At 31.8% G+C, this 21861-nt stretch overlaps 1 protein-coding gene across 3 annotated transcripts in view; it reads right to left on the minus strand.

Annotated features, from left to right (window-relative positions):
- Positions 1–21861, minus strand: part of LOC118197706 (potassium/sodium hyperpolarization-activated cyclic nucleotide-gated channel 3-like) — an 847214-nt gene that overhangs the window by 577979 nt on the left and 247374 nt on the right. Inside the window, exon 1 of one of the 3 annotated variants that reach the window (XM_085815329.1) lies at positions 15423–15782. The exons of the other annotated variants lie outside the window; for them this stretch is intronic. Coding sequence (XP_085671455.1) covers positions 15423–15445 — 23 coding nt within the window. The 5' untranslated portion in view covers positions 15446–15782. Of the gene's footprint in view, positions 1–15422; positions 15783–21861 lie in introns of those variants that run through there. 3 annotated transcript variants of the gene reach the window in all.

Raw genomic sequence — 21861 nt, forward strand, 5'->3', positions numbered from 1 at the left:
AAGTGATTACGTGAAGACTATTTGCGGTATTTGTGATGCGATTATCTGACGACTATTTGTCTAGAAGGAGGGATTCTTCACTGCACACTGGTGTGCAAAAATTAATGACGAAGTCGAAAAATTAGTATATCAGCTGAACGAAGAGGCAGAGCGGACAGAAAGACCAATCAGGAGATTAAGTAAGGTGATGTACGGTAGCACATGCGCAGATATGCAGGTAGACGTAATGGGGGACTGTCTGAGTAGTATAAAGCATGTTGTCGGTGTAAGATCAGTATTTCTGTCAAAGAGATTGCAAGCCGTATAGCAGTTAAAATCACACCGAGTTGTTGCCTCAACGAGAAATGGCGAATAATCAATCTGCTTTTACCCGAGGTCCAATCATTGGGAAGTTGGAGGAAGGCCGCAGTGTGACAAGTGTGGCTGCAGAGTTCGGAATTGCTCACATCATCGTTTCACGACTTTGGAGACAATTTCAAACTACAGGAGCAGCTATCCGGGGGTTTAGTAGTGGTCGTCCACGAGGAACCACACCCGCAGATGACCGGTATATTGCCTTACAGGCCAGAAGAAACAGGCGGCAGACAGCGGGAGAAATCGCTAGACACACGACACAGGCGACTGGACAACCGACATCGGGTTTTACCGTGGCCAGAAGACTGCACGGTGGTGGTCTGTTTGCACGACGCCCTGTACGGTGTGTACCTCTAACGCCTGCCCATCGGAGAAGGCGTTCTCTGTGGTGCCGGGAACACCGGAATTAGAGAAACAATGAATGGGGACGAGTACTCTTTACAGATGAGAGCAGATTCAGTCTGAGTAGCGATTCTCATCGCATACTCATCTGGAGAGAGGGGGGAAGCCACAATCATCCCTCGTACATCATTGAAAGGGGCAGGTACGAAGGTGGCCGTGTTCTCGTTTGGGGAGGCATCATGCTTGGTAGTCGTACAGACCTTCACTTCTTCGACGCAGGTTCAGTCAACGGGACCCGTTATTGTAACGAGACTCTTCTTCCATATGTGCGTCTTTTTAGAGGCGCTATGAGTCCGCAGTTCCTTTTCATGGACGACAATGCACCATGACATCGCACAGTAGCTGCCGAACAGCTCTTAGAGAGTGAGGATATTGAACGTATGGATTGGCCGGCACGATCTCCAGATCTCAATCCCATCGAGCATGTATGGGATTTTCTAGGCAGACGCTTGGCATCTCGTACCTTACCACCAGTAACGATTCCGGAGCTTCGATTAGCGCTGCAAGACGAATGGGCAGCAATGCCTCAACAACTCATTGACACCCTCATTCTCAGCATGGGCAGACGCTGTGAAACCTGCCTAGCAGTCAGGGGAGATCATATCCCCTATTAAAGACCGGATGTTTCTTGCTGGACACCCATCACAGGGATGTTTCGGCATTCAGTCGCATTGCGCCCTATGCTACTTTTTCAATAAAGCTTCTTTTTATCCCTCTGATTTCTCTTTTAGTAAGTGTTGCTTACATTACTCATATCCTTACGTATTGGGGATCTTACGGTATTAAATGTGTTGATTTGGAAAGCTTTTGTACAAAGTTATATTGAAAAAACCGTCTCGTCCTTAATTTTTGCACACCAGTGTAGATCCGTAAAGGGAAGGATGCCGTAAAATATTTTCTAAGGAAAAATCCTTATATTTATAAATATATATATGTATGAATGATGCTGTTATGTATATGTAAATTCTTTAGATAGTGTTTCGTAAATTATGTCATTATTTTCCAACAATTATTTCAGATTTACTAACCACTTTAAGGTTTCAGTTGCGCACTGTTGTATGTCTTCTTGGCTTCTATTACACTGCACAAAAATTTATGCAAATATAATTTAACTGCTTACATTCAATTATTAAAATGAAGTTAAATACTCAACTGCAGATTTTGCTGTACTTAAATTTCAGTCGTTTGCTGATTTTGCATGAAGCGCTCATTGTTGAAAAGAAATTGCTCGCTAACTATTGTTAGAACCAAGTTAGAGAGGTGTTGTTTAAGACTGAGTGGAGAAGTTATGTGTTAATTTAATAAAAAAATTAGCTTGGCAGAAAAAAATCAAGTATCTAAGATTTAAGTCTGCTACATTCGTTTTAACAAATTAACAAAACCGAGTTAAATTTACAGTTAATTACGGAAAAGATTTGAGCTTTTAGAGATTTTTATATATTGTATTTTGCATGGAAATATTTACAGAATTTATGAAAGAAAAATCATCACGAGTTCCTAGAATTCAACTTATTTTTAACGGGAATCGAACGCAATACAGAGCTGTGAACCGTTGAGCAGTTTTTGATGAGTCTCTGGTTCAAACATTCTCATTTAAAAATGATAATAATTATAAATTTTCAAGGCAATGAATCATTTTTATGCCACAAAAAATAGTCTTAAACTTTAGCTGAAAATATATAAAGATAGAAATGATTGTAATAAAGGTAAAAAATATTAACTATCGTTTACTTGACACACCTGCTTTAAATACTTTCCGCTGTTTAAAAAATTTAGTTCTTTGTTTAGATTGGATTGGATTATTTAATTACGGCAAAGAACACGAGGGCTATCTGCCTAAAGGGAGGGATGCCTTCGTGGAGGACTTTCTAAGGGAAACTGGCTCGTATACACGTTACACATGGGGAAAACCACGAAAACGCCCATGCAGCCAGTCTGTTCGCGGGATTCGAACCTCAGACCGGACTACCAGTGTTCAGCGTCTTTACCGCTCGGCCGCTGGTGGGCTGTTCTTTGCTTAGAAGTGAAAAATTTATTTCACTCATATTTTGATTAGAAAAAATTCAAACATAGTACTACTTCCTCGGTCTTTCTGTATTAGAAAGAAAATAGTCATCAGGGGAAATACTAATTAATAGGATTATTACTCGACTCTTTTGAAATGCCCTAGGTATTCTAAATTGTTGATTGGGGGGGTGTGCGTTACAGAAGCACTGCTATAAAGGTAAGAACTTTTTAACGAATGTGAAGTGAACCTCTTGTTAGTTTCTCAGACTGGGGAGAAAAATATAACTTTTACCTTCATCTCGCCTTAGAAACATGTTTGTAATTAATAAAAGATACTAAGTAAAGTAGCATCTATGAAACACATTCCTAGTAATGTCTGTCGTAAAATAGGCGATATGACTATATAAATATTGTACTTTCTTGCTGCTCTAATTCAGTAATACATAAAATTAAATGTTTTTAGTCCAAAGGGGCAATTTGCACAGAAGGACTATTAATTTCGTTTTGGCATTTTGCGTTGGTTCACTATAAATGTCGTTTCACTTTTCAAATTGTTGCCACCAAATATTATAGCCCTGTAATTTAAAGAAATTAAATAACGAAGAATCTGCATAAATGTATGCATGTTTCTCGCATTATAATAAAACAACGGTACCTAGAGTCATCCAATTTTGAATAACGTATGTTTCCACCCGCATATGCGCAGCTGCAAGCCCAAATTTGTTTTGTTATCTATGTCATATTTTGTAAAATTTTAACGATTTTTTGATTAACAAATTCAACGATTTCAAAGCGAGCAATAGCAACACTGTAAGGAAAAAACATTTTTATCTCCAGCTCGCGAGACTGTGTAACGGAAATTCTAAAGATATACTCATTTAAAAATTATTTTGCGATACTGCTGTTGAACTGAATTTTATGGTTTAAGTGCGAATTTAATAAATTAAGGTAACACAAAAAACTTTGAAAACGCTTTTTGAGCGTAATGTAAAATCTGGAAGCTTTTAAATTTTTATATTTTTGTTTGCATTTCAATTTAAATTTCAGTTTTTAGATTAAGTAGAAGTCTTAAATTCATTATTTCACATAAATTAAATGCGATAACTGTAGTACAATTGCTGTGTTGTTTAAAAACGTTTTACAAATGTAGGCACTTGGAGCATCGGCACAAAAGTTTTCTGAAGCTAATTTTATATTCCCGATTTTGAAAAACCAGAAAATAAAATACACTGTTGATAGGATTGAAACAGTGAACTTCTCACGGAAAATTATAATCCTGAAATGAATTCATTCGAGAATTGCATATTTGGAAAGGATAGAAACAAATCTTTACTACATAAATAATAACGTAAAATTATCTGCATGAAATGAATTGTTCACAGACAAGGCGTCACTTTAATATGAATGTATTATTCAAGCAGGGAAAAATAATTTGCCGTTCTTTTAGTTTGGTTCAGAAAAGGCTGACGAAAACTTGCTTGAATTACAAATTAATAATGATTTTGTCTATTTGTTTACTGAAATCAAGCTTAATACTAAAACGTTTCTGTTACGTTTACTGAAACTAAAACGCTTTAAAATGCTAAACTTCTGGGAGGTTTTAAAGGGTAACTACATTTAACTTGCAGGAAAAGGCCGGTATTAATGAACAGCAAGGGTTTATCCTTGCTAATGTACTTAATAATGCAAATCCTAATGTCTAAATTCCAACAAAATTCATCATTTTCAGCTTAAGATTTAAAAAGGTCAGGTGTTTTTAAATAATTCAAAGAAGATAAGAAATGTTTTGTGTTTTTATTTTCAAATCTCATTTCGCATGAGCATTTTGAAAGAAACCGTTGTAAAAATTATTTACAGAATTAAAGTTACGGAAAAAGTAGTTCTAAGCTTTTAACATTTGAAGAGTTAGGTACTTTCCTTTAGTTTTCATTTCAGAAATTTTCTTATATCCATTATATATAAAAATATATATGGAAAGCTTTTGTATACATTTAAAAAAAAAATATATTGTTGAGCCTGACAGAAACGTTAACTCATTAGCATATCTATTCACATATTTATTAATTTTAACTATGAACACGCTTAGAAGATTCCAAGGTAATTTCGCTTTCAATTACGATTTTATTAAAAATATGATTTTTCTGCTTCCTTGCTGGATTTCTGTAAACTAGCTGATTAGAACTTCAAAAAATTCAAGAAAATTGCTCAGCTGTGTAAATACTGCATTTGTATAAAACGACCAATAATTATACTTTTATTATGAGGAATTTAAAACTATAATTATATTTGAAATGAAAATTTCGACTTTTCAATTTTCAAGAAAATTGTGCTGATTATACATATATAATGCAGTTATGTTACATATAACATAACTGAAATATGTAACTAAGCATAATTACGAAATTTAGCTTATAAATATTTTTATTAATGTTAAGAAAGTAATGTATATTTGTATAATGAGTAGCTAATCACATCTTTAATTTAGGATTTATCAAAATTATATATTCTTAAGTTTATGCATGATTTCCCGAAACCTGTGCTTAAATTTTTATAAAACTTTTGCCCAGTTGTAGAAAATCTATGTGGGTAAACTGATATACTATTGCACTTATTATATAACAATTTTAGAAATTATCCTTTATTTTAGTTTTAAAGATAATCGATTTTGGCATCTTAAAATAAAGATTATATTTTTTAGGAAAATATTATTCGATTATTTTTAAAACAGGTTATTTTAACTGTACATTGTGTTTCCAATTTGGAAAAACAAATTAACTAATAATAGAGGTTTGTTTATCATTTGTGCTGTGGGCAGAGCATATTCCTGTTTTACGACAGTTACAAAGAATGTACATTTTTAGTATTTATTTAAAATATTTTAAATCTGGAACACAAAAAGAGAAAATATAATATCAAGAATTTCAAAATACGTATACGAAATTTCACGATCATAAATAAGTTACTTATAACGATATTAAATTTTAAAATTATTTTATTTTCTACATATTTTGGCATTTAGAGGGACCTGATTTTATTAGGGATTAGAGGGATATTTTGGCATTTAGAGGTTGTGAGTCTCATCTTTACAGTAAACGCATTTGCACAGCAGTATATATTCATTTTTGTACATACAATAGTCCCAAATTTAAGACAATATTAGTTAAAACAATTTGAAAGTCTGAGAATTTACAACCTATACATTCACGTTATAGAGTTTATAAAAATACACGTATCTTTTTTTACACAGGTATTTTCTCTTGCACGATAAAGAAATGGCTGAAAATGTCTTATATCACAGCAACACGGCTTCGATCTAGCACTTTAATGGCTATGCGCAAACCTTCATAAAAAACTTGATGTATGCATATATTTCGATAACACGACTTTTATTCTAAACATTTACCAAAAATTACGTACTATGCCATCTTGTGTACTACACAATAACAATCTATTTATTTATACTCACAGAAATAAAATAAATTCTGGGATATCAGCATTTTCTTGCATCGTAATTTTTTTTAATAGAGTCGTACCTTTCATTTATACAGTATGTATCTTGTGCTCCCAGGGTTCACTTGGGAGACTGCACAAGTTACGTAACTGTGATTTGAAAAAAAAAAAAAAACTTTTTAAAAACAGTTTGGATATGTATTACAAATTATCTTTGTCCATTTAGGAGCATTTATTGCGGAATTATATTTCAATCCAAACCTATGCCTGAAAGTGAGAGGACAGCTTTAAAAAAATTATTTCCTTGGAGATGGGAATATAAATCTGAATAAATTGTTAAAGGATAAAAGGCATGCGACGTTGCGAAAAGACGAAATTTAAATGAGGTGACGAAGAGAAACATTAAAAAATATTTCTGTTTTAAAAGTTTTCGGAACGAATGCATCTAACTTGTATTGGTTGTTAGTCTCATATAGCACAATTTCACACAAAACGGTACTGGATCTTATATACCGTGTAATAGAAGAATCGCACTTTTTGATATAGACAAAGTTAAATAAAAATGTTTTCAATATTTAAAATGATACACAAAATTTAACCAGTAAACACGTAAAAACCCTTTTTTAACTTATTATTTGGTTAATTTTAATATATTAATGAATAAAAAGGGTAAAGATACAATAAGAATTACCGTAATATTTTACAGATATATAAAGTAACCGAATACAAATGACAGTAACAAAATGTTCCAGTACGCTATTTAGTACACAATAAAGATAGTATAACTCAGACAAAAAAGACAAAGATTTATTAGGACAAAAATAAAGAGCTGATTTATTACGACAAAAAAGATGAGCTGATTTATTACGACAAAAAAAGATGAGAACCCCATCTGGATAAGAAGAGGGACGCTTTTGTTAAGGACTTTCTAAGGAAACCTGGCTCCTATCGACACTTCACATGGGAAAGACCACGGAAACGTCCATACAGCCAAACAGTTCGCCTGGAATCCAACCCACTTTGAACTAATAATGTTCGATAAATTTATCGATGGACCGCTAGTAGGCTGAACTCATATGCACAACACGAATTGAATTCAATAAAATGAGATCAAACTGTAACAACAAGAAGCTTGAATAACGAAGCTTAAACTAAAGGGTTTTATAATTTTTTCCCAATCACTATTGAGTTCGTAGTCGTGAAAGAATAAATTGGGACAGCATATTTTCCTAAAGTGTGTCTCAAAACGTTTTTACATAAGATTCATTGTGATCATAATTCAACAAAACAACAAAGACTGCTAATGAATTCTGGAATCTGCTCAATTATGCAGCATTGAATGTCGAATGCCACGATTTCCAGACCCAGGATTAAATGGAGACTACAAATCCTCCATATAAGCTTGCATTATATGGAGGATTTGTTATAGTGTATCATTAGTTAAGAGGTATACTAGCAATGAGCATAGTTTGCGCGATTATGCTCCATCTCGGTGAAGGCAGATACCTCTTAAATACTTAGACCTTGCCGAAAATGAAAATTTTTTATCAGCAGACTAATTATATGGATAATACTACTAGTCATGTAAAGCAAAGCTTGTTGATACTTCTTTCACCAATATGTAGAACAGATGCAGTAGCACTCTCACAGCTGCATTAGGATAGGATATTGTAACTAAATTATTTGATTAGGGTTTATTGTTTAATTTGAAGAATATATGACTTTTGTGCTAGATGGTATTCAAGTCATAAATCTTAAATCCTAGTTCACGAAATATAATGAATTGTTTCATGTCATTTGGAATGATTCAGTTTTTTGCTTTACTCAATAAACTAGTTTACCAACACATTAGAATTAATAATTAAAAATATTTGTTGAAAGTAAGACTGAGTTGCACCGTACAATCGAAATAAGGATGCATCTTATCAACCAACTTTAAGTTCAATATCTATTTGCTATAATGTACACGCAAGGGAGAAATGACTGGCTACCTTGAAGAATGTTAGTAACATTATATTATAATGACGGTTAGATAAAGAAAGTTAGTAATGTTTCTAATAGAGCGTTATACATTTTGGAAATTGTATTGTTAAACATTAATAAGAAATGCTTTTAATATGCATGCACAATTAAAAATATTGGTTTTTCTAGAGCAAAATATTGTTCCTTATTAAAGTACTTAATCGTAAGATCTTCGAAATACAGCAAACCATTTAAGAATGCACTTTGCATGAATTTTTACGTGAGTCACATTTTATTTATAGCAGCAGAATGGAAATCAGGCCTTGAGAAATTAAACACTAAAGGAAGATTTTATAATGCATGACAAAATGGCTGGAAATTGTCTTTCTTAAATTTATGTACCCAATGCATTTTAATTGGCTCTGACAATTTGAAACACGAAAGTTAAAAAAGCATTGCCTCCTGGGAAGTTTTGGGGCTTCTTTCCGCATCTCTAAAGTGTTTTCCTTTGCTCTTTAAAAGTGTTGAAGATGATTAAGTTTGAAGTTGCTGCTGGTAATTTTGAAAATCTTGAAGCAGATTTTTCGAAATCATTAATTTTAATTTCTTTCCACAACAGAGTACTTTTGTTCCACTTTTTCCACTAGAATTACGGAACATTAATTCTTTTTGCGTCTTTTGTTATTCTGAAGTTCTCACTTTCGAATACATCTTTCAGAAAGAAAGGAAACTTAAGTTTTGGTGGAAAAAAATGCTTAACAAATTTAATCTCGCTTATTTATTCTACGAGATATTTGGAATGGGTACTTTTTCAAATGTTTGTTAATATATTTCTTTAGCATTTTCGTTTTACCAGTTTCACTTTGTTGCAAACATACAGTAATTCATTACAGATTTTAAATCGTAAATAACATGAAAAGATTTTGCTTAGTAGCGTAAATAAATCCAGTCTTCTGAATGTATCACAAAAATAGGTTGCGAAAAAAGGCAATGGAAATTTAATAGCTTTATTCGAAATGCTTCAAATTCTTTTTTTCTGCTCAGCCAAAAGTTAACAAGTGTGTTATTTTTGAAATCTTCAGTTTGAGTTCGATCATAGGAAATTTCTATCAATTATATTGGATTTCTAATCCAATTTTCTTTTGCATAATTCTCGGGAAAATACATGTTGAAATTATTTATCAATAGTCAGCAATGATTTTTAAAGTCGGACTCTAATTCTTTTTTTATTTTCAAATTATTAATTAAATTAGAAAACTATCTAAAAGTGTAAAAAGCTTAAAATATTATTACACAATTCTTTGATTATGAGCTTAAGTATTTTTATGATTGCATTTATTTTATTTCTAATAGTAAACAAATTAAAACTTTGTCTTTCTAATTCTAAATTTAATTCCTTTCACTTTCTAAAAATATCAGCTAAATATGCTAAACGCGCCAACCACAATCCACTAAATAAAAATTTTTGCAATTCAAAGTTTGAATCACAGAGGAAAATTTAAATTTCTGATCGGAATTTAAAAAGACGATTTAAAACTTTGCCTCTGGATAACCACCTTACTTCGGAACGTAACAAAGGCATTTCATGCTCACTGGCCCATCTCTTGGCATAAAAGCGTAAAAAAAAAATTCGGCTTTTAATAAAATTAACGATTTTCAGGTTTTCGGGATTGTTTTGGATACTAAAGCTTTACGATGAATACAGCAATGAGTAAATTTAGTTAGAGGTGCAACTTCCTTTATTTGAGAAATAACACCAGAATGTCTTCTTGTTAAAGCCCAAGCACCATCACTGTATACGGCAATGCGCTTATTTCAAGAAATATCATTCTCAGACATGCAATTGTCAATTACTTTGAAAATTTCATTCGCATTTGCTCGGCTTTGAACAGATTCAAAAAATAAATATCCTTCGTCAATTCGCTTATCTTCTTCCAAACTTATGTAAACTAATAATTGAACAAAGTTCGTAAGATCAATATTTTCGTCCAATTACAATGGGAAATACTCACTGTGTTTTATTTTTTGAATAAGCGTCTCTTTTTTGGAATTTGCCATTTCATGAATTCGTCGACTTATTGTATCATTTGATAACGGAATATTATTACGTTCATTAGCCGCTTTTTCGTTGAATGATGTTAAAACGATATCTTTAGCTGCTGGTAATATAAGGTTTTCTTCAATAGTGTGAGCCTGCCGAGTCTTGGCAATTCTTAGGCTTACCAGGTAACTAGCTTTCAAAGCTTTTTCACTTAAAGTAACAGAACCTTTCATTACATGTTTACTATTTTTGAACTTCGATAAATTGCTCTTAAAATACTCTTCGATTTATCTTTTAAAGTGACATGCTTAGATTCAAGATGTCTTTTAAGAAACTATGGTTTCATACTTTGAGTGGATAGTAGTTCACCGTAAACAACACATTGGGGGTCCATTTCAACACTATTCAAAGTAATCCTAAATGATAAATAACTTTTATTATATTTTCTATAAACAATGTTTCTTTTCAGTATGTCCTGGATCCATCACCTGTGAATCATCATTTTTCGCTTAGTCAATCCTAACAATTTTTCCATTTTGAAAATCTAGGTTAGTTTTTACTCGTATTATTTTTTCATAAATATTTAAATGCATAACATATTAAGAAGTCTTCAAAAACAAATGATGATATTCTTTAATCGCGCAGAAAAATAAGGAATACAAAGAAATAAGAAGAAAAAATATGCTGTTAGAGACAGCAAATCGACTTAAAGAAATGCTGTTAATTGAAAATGGAACAATAAGAGCCAGGAAATGGTGGCGATATAAAGTGCAGACAGGCTAATATATCGATCAACTCTAAAAGAATTAATAAGGTGCTATTATCTTTTTATAGCTTTAAATATTATACTTTATATATATTAACCTTTTATAGGTTGCTTTTTATAGCAACTTATTTTTATTTTCTCTTAAATACAACATCCATTTATGTTACTCCTTCTAAAATCATCACTTATGACAAATTTTGTTATGTCTACGGCTAACAGAATATTTGTGAGAATAAAAACGTATTATTTTGTATATGTCTATGAGCGGCTAGTGACCATGAACAAAGCTCAGATTGCTCAGAGTGCTGGAGAAATATGGAGTGTTAGAGTCCAAACAGGACGTTGGGGTATTTAATTTTTGAACTTAATAGTTAAAAATACTTTGTTCCTTGGCGTACCACCTATTTTTTCCTTGCTTACCACTGTTTGAGAATCGCTGGTCTAGATACAAAGAGGCCCTAAAATACTGCTTCGCTGGATATGAAATTCCAGATAACATGTTTTAAAGTAATAACATTCACGAAAGTGATTTTAACGCTGTGGTTTGTCACATGTACTAAACAAAAAACCTTCTAAAGAGTAAATATTCTAATTAATTACATATAAATTATGCTTTAAATTATGCAAAGGGCCGTTTCCAGTGAAAGTAGTATTTATATTATTATTAAATATTTCCACTGAGTAATTAGTTGCTTGAAACAATTATTTTCACTATAGTTAATTTTTACGCCATATATTTCAAATATAGTCTACTTTTTGTCACTTCGCTGCATTTACACATCAAAATTAATTGAAGTGATGAATGTTGCTTCTACTGGTAAACATTTATTCTACATTTTCAGCCCAAAGGGCGTTAGCGCAGAAAGACTATTATTTTCGTTTTGACATTTTGTAGCGTTTCACTATAAACAACGTTTAACTTTGCAAATTGTTGCCAACAAATATTATCGCCGTGTATTACATTTAAAAAAATTAGGTAATGTAGAATCTGCATAAATGCATCTATGTTTCTCTCATAGTAATAAAACAATGGTACCTAGAGCCATCAAATTTAGAATAACTTAATCCTCCACCGGAGTATGAGCATCTGGAAGCCTAAATTTTGAATTTGTTTTATTATCTAGTTCCAATTTTGTAAATTATTTATGAGTTTTTGATTAAAAAACTCGACGATTTCAAAGCGAGCAATGGCAACGCTGTGCGGGGAAAAAATCATTTTTATCTCCAGCTATCGAGACTAAGCATCGGAAATTCTAACAAAATGATCTCTTTAAATTATTATGTGATATTGCAGCTGAATTGAATTTTGTGGTTTAAGTGCGAAGAACATGGTATTTAATAAATACAGGTAACACACAAAACATTAAATAAATAAATAAATAAATAAACCCTCTTTGGGCGTAATATAAAATATGAAGGCTTTCAGGTTATTATTTTTATTTTTTTATTTTTGTGTTCATTATTTCTAGGGGTTCTGTTATTGTTTTGGTGTATTGTGCTCATATGGAGTGCGTGTCTGTGCTCATATGGAGCGGTGCAGGTCTATATTTTATTCTGATACTGTCTTAGATGTAAAATAAATAAGACAATATTAAAATAATTTTGTATTAAACAAAATATGTCAGTAAGAATTTGTAAGTGGATTAAGGAATTCCTCCTCCCCTTTTCTGATGTGATTCACTAGCAAGCAACTTTCGAAGTATAACGTAGGCATTATATGAAAGAAATAGAAGAATTTTATTTAAATCGCAAAGATAATATGAGTAAGAGATGCAAAACAGGTCATTAACAGAATTTTGTTTTCGACAGTTTGGAATAAATTGAACCCAATCTCCTTGTTTGGTGAATAGAATATAAGCTCATAACGCATATTATAATTAAGTAATGGCTCACCATATACACTGGTTGCGCAGTACGTTTAAAATATATTATAATTTCCTCATTTCAGCACAGTGAATTAAAACTGCTTTATCAATATATCACTGCATAGGAAAGTAATTTGAAAGAAGTCAATATTCTGGTGAATTAACGTTGCTCCGTTTCGTAACAATGAAATAACAGAGATTTTAATTCATTTCACCACTGCTAGAAGGTCATAATTCTCTGCTTTCCAAAACTTGAAAAGTAAATATATATCCCCCATCTTAACAAGATTTAGATGTTTTTTAACATGTTTTATATATTAAACAACAAAAAGTGTAGAAAATGTTGATACATACCAAAATTGTAATTACAGAATTTTTTATTTTTTTACATTCATAAATTAAAACTAAATACTTAACAAATAAATAAAATGCTTACCGCATCCTCCCTGAAACTATGAAATTCCTCACCAGAGGGGGGGGGAGGTGATTCTCCCTCTGGTTTAGAATCTCACATCTAGAGGAAGTCTTTCCAATAATTTATTATAAATGTAAATATCTTGTTCTGCAAAATAGTTTTAAATCAGCGAAACATATTTTGCATTTACTGGTTTATTATTTAGTATTTTGTTGAATTACCATACTATTTCTTATGAAATGTTTTAAAATATGTGCCAGAATTATGTGTAATTTCAGTATTAAATATCATAATTAATGATATTTGCACATTAAGTGTCACTGCAGATACAAACATGGTTTGGTTTCTATATACGGTGGACCACCCTTAATGAATCCATGTCTTCTTAGTGAAAAGTTGGATAATATTTCCTACTATTTATCTCTGTTTTCCCTCCATGATAAATATAACCTCGTATTTAAAAATAATATTCATTTTCAGTGTAGATTTTTTATACAGACACAATTCAGAGAATTATGAAATTTCGCTGTTATAAAAATATTCGTCTTTATGTTTACAAATGCATTCATAAAATTTAATATTTTAAAAGAAGGTAATTCATTGAAAAATATTAAGAAACAAGGATAATTTTGAAATCCTATATAGTATAAAACATTTCCTTTTATCATTTTAACGATGTAGGAAAGGGTTTTAAAATTATTTGTTAAACAATTGTGTTGGATTATTTAGATTATGACGGAGCCAAAGAGGTTAACTGTCTAAGGCTGGATGCCTTGGAAAGGAGCATTTTAAAAGAAAATGCTTGGATTCAATATTCATGGAAAAAAACCAAGAAAAGCCTCCCACGCAGTCAGGTCATTCAACGGAACTTTAACTCCGGTCGAACTGCCTAGTGTTCAAAGATTTAAGGGCTTTGTCGTTGGTCAGCATTTAACTATCTGAAACTCAAATACTACGTTGAGATCTAATTCACTAATTCTTCAACTATTTTATTTTCAAAAAAAAAAAAAAAAATTCTTTATTTTTGTAATAAATTTGAAGCATTATAATGTCTTTATTTTTGTATATGTTCACTGCGTTTAAGAACTGCAAAAATATGCAAATACAATTTGAATTTAAAATTGGCCCAGAGATAGTGCTAATTTACAGAAAATTATGCATATCCTGTTCTTGTGGTTATAATCTGCTGATGATTTGACATAAGTGTAAGCATTAAGGAGATTGAAACTACTAATTTATCTTGGGAAATATCTGAAATTCTATATTTAAACTCATCATACAACTAGTCTTAAATGTTGCATCTTAAATCAAATTCATTTGAAATAGGCTCTTCATCATGCAGATTAGTCTTTTTCAGAGGGTAACAGTAATTTTAGAACGATTGTGAAATACATAATTTTGTTTTATTTTCATCAACTTATAAATATGTATACTATATGTAGTAATATGTACAATAGCTGTACTAGTTTTTGTTAAATAAAATATATTTATTGCTTTAACGACTTCATGTAATGGAAAACTTGTCTACGTGAATTATAATAATTTACAAATTATCATCGATATTTAACATGTATTTATTTTAGCCAGCATATAAGCTAAAATTTTCTCATTTCTTTTAAAGTATTTTCTTACGTCTTCCCAACGTAGATGTATATATTGTGTAATGTATAAAGTCTCTTCTTATTATTACAACTTACCGATAAACTTTAAACAACTTGGATTTATGGGACAGGTATCCCATCCTCATAGTAATGCTACTATGATATCAGAGAACGTCATGTGTATGCGCAAAAAGGCCTACAACAGACTTCTATTGCGCATGTAAAAAATACCAACGCATGGTTTGTTTTCACAACAAAATCTGCTCATATCTTTTGAAGGCAAATAATGTTATTTCACATATTGCCATTTCTTCAGGAAAGGTGACTTTGCGAAAAGTAACCTCATGGTCACGCAATCGATTTTTATTCAATGCCGCAATAATTTTTATGCCCAGAAAGAAAAGCAAGGATTATTTTGATGATTAATTTATCTTGCACATTTAACTCACTTTGCAAAATATATGCATTACGCTGTGGATGCTACTTCTATTTTTCTCTTGCAAAATGGCATTTCTTACTGCATTTTATGAGGTAAAAGAAAAATGAACAAAAAACTCACCCGGATTTTTTTCTAGATGACATCTTTTACAAAGGCGTATATCCACTAGCCACGTGCAGCAGTAGCAGGACCATCAACAGACAACAATTAAAAGTGTTAAAATTTAAACAATACAAAAGAATACTACACTCACACAAACAACTAACTTCACAACAAAACGCCAAAGAAAGGCCATATAAAACTGCTCAAAATTAAACGCAATATAGTTTCAGAACACACAATGTACACGACATGAGCTTGCCGTGTGTGTGTACCGGCGGGACGGGATAATTTGTGGTGAGTGTCAGTGAATGTGTAGGCACGTGAGCGGAGGACATCGAATCCCCCTTCGCGGGTGGTCTTCTTCATAGTCGTCTGCTAGCATGAATCGAAGCTCAATCGCTTGCCTTCTCCACCCCCGTGGCGCTGCAGTCGACCCGGTAGAAAATACCACCCCTTTCTTCTCAAGCTCCACACCCAATCGAAGATTTTGAGCACGTTGAAGGAAGAGATGAATGCCGGAGTTGTGGGAAACATTACAGAGATTACTTCTGTTAAACATGAATAGGGATTCGAGATTCTCTCTCTCTCTCTCTACCCTACATCATCCCGGTGTTCTCCATTGAGGGTACTCAACAGTTTCGTTGCGGAGTGCTCGGGAAATAACACTGACAATGGAGAGAGATAGGTAAAGAACGTTAAGAGCACGAAAAATATATGTTTCATGAATATAAATAGTAATGAAAGATCTAATATTTGAAAGAAAACACATAGTTATTTGAGAATTTACTCAAATTATTAGATAACTGTCATTTGCGGAACCCGAAAGATACGATACAGCATGTTTTGCTGTTTTAACAAAAATACGTATCCTGGGCTGATTTTTATGCATCTCTCTATGCCAAAAGATGAAAATGTATTTATGTGAATTACTGTTACAAACCTCGAATCACTTTTCCACTTTCTGTTTTTACGTTTAAAAACTTTATGTTTAAACCATATTTTTGCATATTCTTGATTTTGACGGATTATCGATAAGAGATTAGCAAAGAAACATAATTAGATATAGTATGCTTGCAAATTTTATAAAATATTACATTACGCGAAGGTAATTCTCTTTTAAATTCTGGAAGAAATCTTGCTATATCATTTTGTAACTAATCATTGTGTAAAAGAAGTAAATTTATATTTACAGAAATATTGGCTATAGTATCACTAAAATTTGCTAATTAATATCACCAAGTTTTCCTAATTTGATTGAGTGAGCAACTTTTAAAGGAATTTGAAACTTTAATCTCTGTCTTTCAAGACTTGAAACGTTTTTAATTAACTTTTATAATTATTTCAGATGTATCCATTAACTAAAAGAATATTTCAATACCACAAAATTCTTGCCTTTACAAGAAAACGATTTTGTATTACCTTATGAAACGGAACTGCGAGATAAATAATTAAAATATTGCAGTGAGTCTTATCAAGTTACTAAACGCGAGAAATATTATGGTTGCAACAAACATGTTTAACACAAAAATTCGATCCATTTTCTCTTCATAAAGGGCTTTTAATTCGCTATTTCAGTTACAAATTCAACGTAATGCTTTTGAATCACAGCATTCTACTAAAAATTTTCAGGTTTCGCATGGAGTGCTGATTTTTGTGTTTAAAGAATTTTACATCTTTTAATATATGTTCCTTTTTTAAAAGAAAAAAAAGTAACTGATTTAGGATTTTTTTTTTTTTTTTTTTTTTCTTTAGAAAGCAAATATGTATCAGTGAATGCAAAGGGATTATATGTAAATCAAAAAGCTAATGAGATTTTTTACTAAACCTTAACGAAAAGCAAATCTTAAGGGTTGACAGAATACACCTATTTTTTCCAAGAATAGTTGACTGATGAATATTATGTGGGGCAGAATGTAGTTACTCTGTGATTTATTACTTAGTTAATATGAATAACAGATTTCATACGAAAGCCTAGAAGCTATTCTTCATGGGAATACTTGCATATATCGCAAAGAACATATTGCAAATTTTTCAAGCATATTTTAAGCAAAATCAACAACAGTCATGCTTTGATTCAGCTTACATAACGATATGAATAAAAACAATAGTCATGCTTTGAGAAGGAATGCAGTTGACCAATCATAATAAATACTTTTTTTTTTTTTTTTTTTTTTCATTTTCTGGGAGTGCACTAGTTTCGTACTTCGGGCTATCACAGATACCGGAACTGTCTGTCAATAGAACGTAACTGCTAAACTCGAATAACCGCTAACAAAAATTTCATTGCGCATAAAAAAGGACTGGCCAAGGGAAGACCGAAATGCAAAATTCTATGCAGCTGTCGTCACATTCTACTGCTACATATCTCCCAATGCGCAGTAGCGTAAAGAATGATTAAAAAAGATTTCACGATTGCGTAATGGTCTATCAGATTAAAATAATTTTTAGACAACTAAAATATGCAATTAATTTCAGGCATATTAAAGATTCATTTATTATTTTGTACGCGTTTTACTTTGTAATTTCTCTTTTAAGCCGCTCACTAATAGCAAAAAAAAAAGGTTACACAAATATTTTAATGTGTCGCTTCATAACTAACTAAAAAATGTATTCACTTAATAAGCATCTTAAAAATTATTCTATATTTCTATACTCATTACTACCTAGTATATAATTTATAGTAAAATTAATTTTATTGAAACAGAAGAGGATCTGAAAAATTATAAAAAATATCTGATTTGGTCAACGCATGATCTCACGAGATTTCCATATTTCAAAAAACAACATGCTGTAAGTAGAATTTATTTTACGGATGATCTTCTGTAAACAAAATCTGAATTATTGTTCCATTATATTGGAAAGTTTTTAAATAAGAAATTTTGCAGTATTTTTTATGTGTAATTACACCTAATAAAACTTAATTACATTAATTATTACAACTTTTTGTAGTAACTGGTTTTTATAAACTTCCCCCATAGCACAAAACATCCTCAGGATGTCCTATTTAAGTCGCAATATCCCGGGACATACTTAGGATGTCCTAAGGATGTTGATTCTCAGATGTCCTGAGGAGATCGTAATTTAACATCCTGAGGATGTCTTATTTAAGTCGCTATGTCCCGGGATATGACAGGATGTCCTGAAGATGTTGATTCTCAGATGTCCTGAGGAGTTCACCAATTTCACATCCTGAGGACATTCATTCTGCATTGTCCGGAGGACTTTCGTTGTCAAACATTTTGAGGATATTTGTTCTCAAATTTACCAGTTTTAATTTTTTGACATTGCACATCTGAAACTTGCACATTCTTTTATTTTTCATATGTATTTTACTAAGTTGTTTCTAAATGCTGTACATTAAAAATATTGATATGATTGATGATTTATTCTTGTTATTTTGTTATTAATTTTAACTGCTATTTTTTCTGACGTTTTAAAAATTTATTTAGTCATGGAAAAGATTTTTTTCAATGGATTAGCATTTTCTAGAATATTTGCAAAATTCTAAATAACATATATTTTCTTTTATAAAAAATTTATAAATTACATGTATAATTACTTACAGATTACAAACCCTACTACAAATATAGGTAAAATTAGATATAGATATATTTAATTACGGAAACGAATTTTTTTTTAAATTTGGGTATAGAGACATTAGGTATTTTTTTGGAAGCAGAAAACATGAAAAATTAGCAACTGCCTTCGCCGGGAATCGAAGGACGGACCTCTGGAATACCGGCCCAGTGTGCAGAACCACTACACCACGAAGACACGCTAGGTGTGGTGGTGTATTTAATTATGGCAAAGCACACTAGGGCTATCTGCCTAAGGGGAGGGATGTCTTCGTGGAGGACTTTCTAAGGGAAACTGGCTCGTATACACGTTACACGTGGGGAAAACCACGAAAACACCCATGCAGCCAGCCCGTTCGCGGGATTCGAACCTCGGATCGCACTACCAGGGTTCAGCGACTTTACCGCTCGGCCGCTAGTGGGCCGAAGACACGCTAGGAAAGCGGGAGAAATACCTTATATTACTTCTCTTTTTAAAGGCCGACTTTTTTTAAGGGGATCCAATCACTAAATCCTGGGTGTGGATATATCTCATCCAACACCTTTTTAGTTCGGGCGCCACTGTAGAGACATTAGGATTTTTTTGGGAAGCCGTAGAGATGAAAAATTAGCAACCGCCTTCGCAGTGAATCGAACCACGGACCTCTGAAATACCGGCCCAGCGTGCAGAACTATTACACCACGAATGCACGCTAGGAAAGCGGGAGAAATACCTCATAAGGAAAATTTTTTTCCTCTAATTACAGGACAGAAAATGTTTATCAATCGCGCGATCTGTTATTGATATTGAATTACAGTCGTGCGATAATTTTGCAGTAAAGATACATCTCTGATGACTATCCAAGATTCTAAAAACTTTGGTCTTATATAGAGATGGTCGTCTTATAGAAATAAGGCTTAATATCAATATTTATTTATAATCTCAGAACTATTGGTCACTTTCAGAAGTGGTCGTTTGAGAGGCGATATTCTATATATTTATTTACTGATACTCTCAGATTCCAAAATTTGTTTATATTCTCAGAAATATTGGACGGAAGGTGGTCGTCCCATACATGAAAAATTTTACATTTCATTAAAAATGAATTCGGCATTATTTAACTATTTCCCTATTAATTAATTAATTAGATAAAGAAAAATTAGGAAATAGTACTGTTTATTACGGAATAATGTAGGAAGTTCTACAGAACTATATTCTTTCGCGTCATTGCACATTGTATCCGGCAAACTACTAGTTCCTCGTATTCTTCCGCAAATCCGTAAACATCTGTCTGATTTGAAACGAAATCCAAAATGGCTGCGCCATGAGGTTAACTTGTATGGATATTTTTTGTTGCATGAAAGGTAAGTTCAGTTGCAATACTTGTATGTTTACTTTTTTTCTTTTCGAATTTATGTTATTTATGTCATTTTGACAGTTAAATGTTTCACAGCTTTATGAATTGTTACCATTCTGTCGTGAATTACGTGTATCTCAATGGCTGGCTGTCTTTTCAAATATCTAATTTGCCCTGCTATCCAAATGTTTATGACTGAATTTTTTTTAGTCTAGTTTATGCATTCAGTTTCAAAATAATATGTGTGATCAGATTGCTTATTATTTTATTGCAGCAATAAATTTGTGTTAAATAGTTTGAACAATTGTATAAAAATAAGAGTTTGCATTGTTTTGTCCAAAATATGTATGGTTGAAACATTATCTTAATCTAGTTTGTAATTCAAGTTTTTTTGGGGGTACTGTTCTGTTATTGGGACCAGAATCGGAAATGTATGAACCTGTGTTCGTAAGTATGTACACTGCTCAAAAAAAAAAAAAAAAAAAAAAAAATGGGACAGTCCTATATCTCCCGATCTACTGGGCCGATTGACAAAATTCAAATTGCGTTCTTCATGTCTCGAAAGCGTGACTTAGGATATATATTAGATTTATATATAGCACTATTCTAACATAGGTATTTTGACACAAAATCGGATTTTTTCTGAAATAATATACCAATTTTTTACATATTTCGATTCTACGACTCAAATTACGCCTAAATATGAAATTTTGTAAAATTTGGAGCGAAATTTACGGAGAAATTCACAAATTTATGTTCGCACTTTTTTGTCAGTTTGCGCCAAGAATACTTCACTTGGCGAACTTCTTAATATATGGCAACCTAGTTTCCTTTCCCGTGAGAGGAAAAAAAGTCACCATCCTTCCTTTTTTCCAAATAATATTCTTTATATTATATTTTTAATTATAACTTATTATTTTAAGTAATTTTTTTTTTTCGAATTTCATTTTAATTGTTTAAGTTGCATGTTTTTTTTTTTTTTTTTTTTTTCGAATAACTGTTTTAAAAATTTCTATTTACCTATTCGAACTGCGTAAATAAAGGTGCAGCCTTTATTTTTTTTTTTTTTCAAATAGTTTTCTTTATATATATTTTTCGTCATAGTTATTATTTTAGGTAACTTTTAAATTTTTATACTTTTATTTTAATTGTTTGTGTTGCATTGTCTCTTCAGATAATTGTTTTAAAATTTTCTATTTATTCCTTCGAACTGAGCATTTTAAATATATTTATTAATATCAATTTTCCAGAATTTGATTTTATTTATTTGAACTGCGATTCTTTCGGAAGAATACTTTGTAACCCAGACTACGATGAGTTTGAAAACTGCATACTACATTAAAAGAGAAAATACAGTAAAGCACAGTTTTACACGCCTTTCAATGTTCCGTTCAGAAAAGATATATATAAATAAGAGAGATGTATAACCGACATTTTAACTTAGGATGACTTGCATACACTGCTTTAAACAGTTTTATCATTGTGCCCATTGCTTTACACAATTTTATCCTACATTTGGTTTCTTAAAATGTTATTCATATTTTA

Source organism: Stegodyphus dumicola, chromosome 4 (genome assembly GCF_044657685.1).
Source record: "Stegodyphus dumicola isolate Sdum_Otavi_A_Nest chromosome 4, ASM4465768v1".
In the NCBI taxonomy this organism is placed as follows: Eukaryota; Metazoa; Arthropoda; class Arachnida; order Araneae; family Eresidae; genus Stegodyphus; species Stegodyphus dumicola.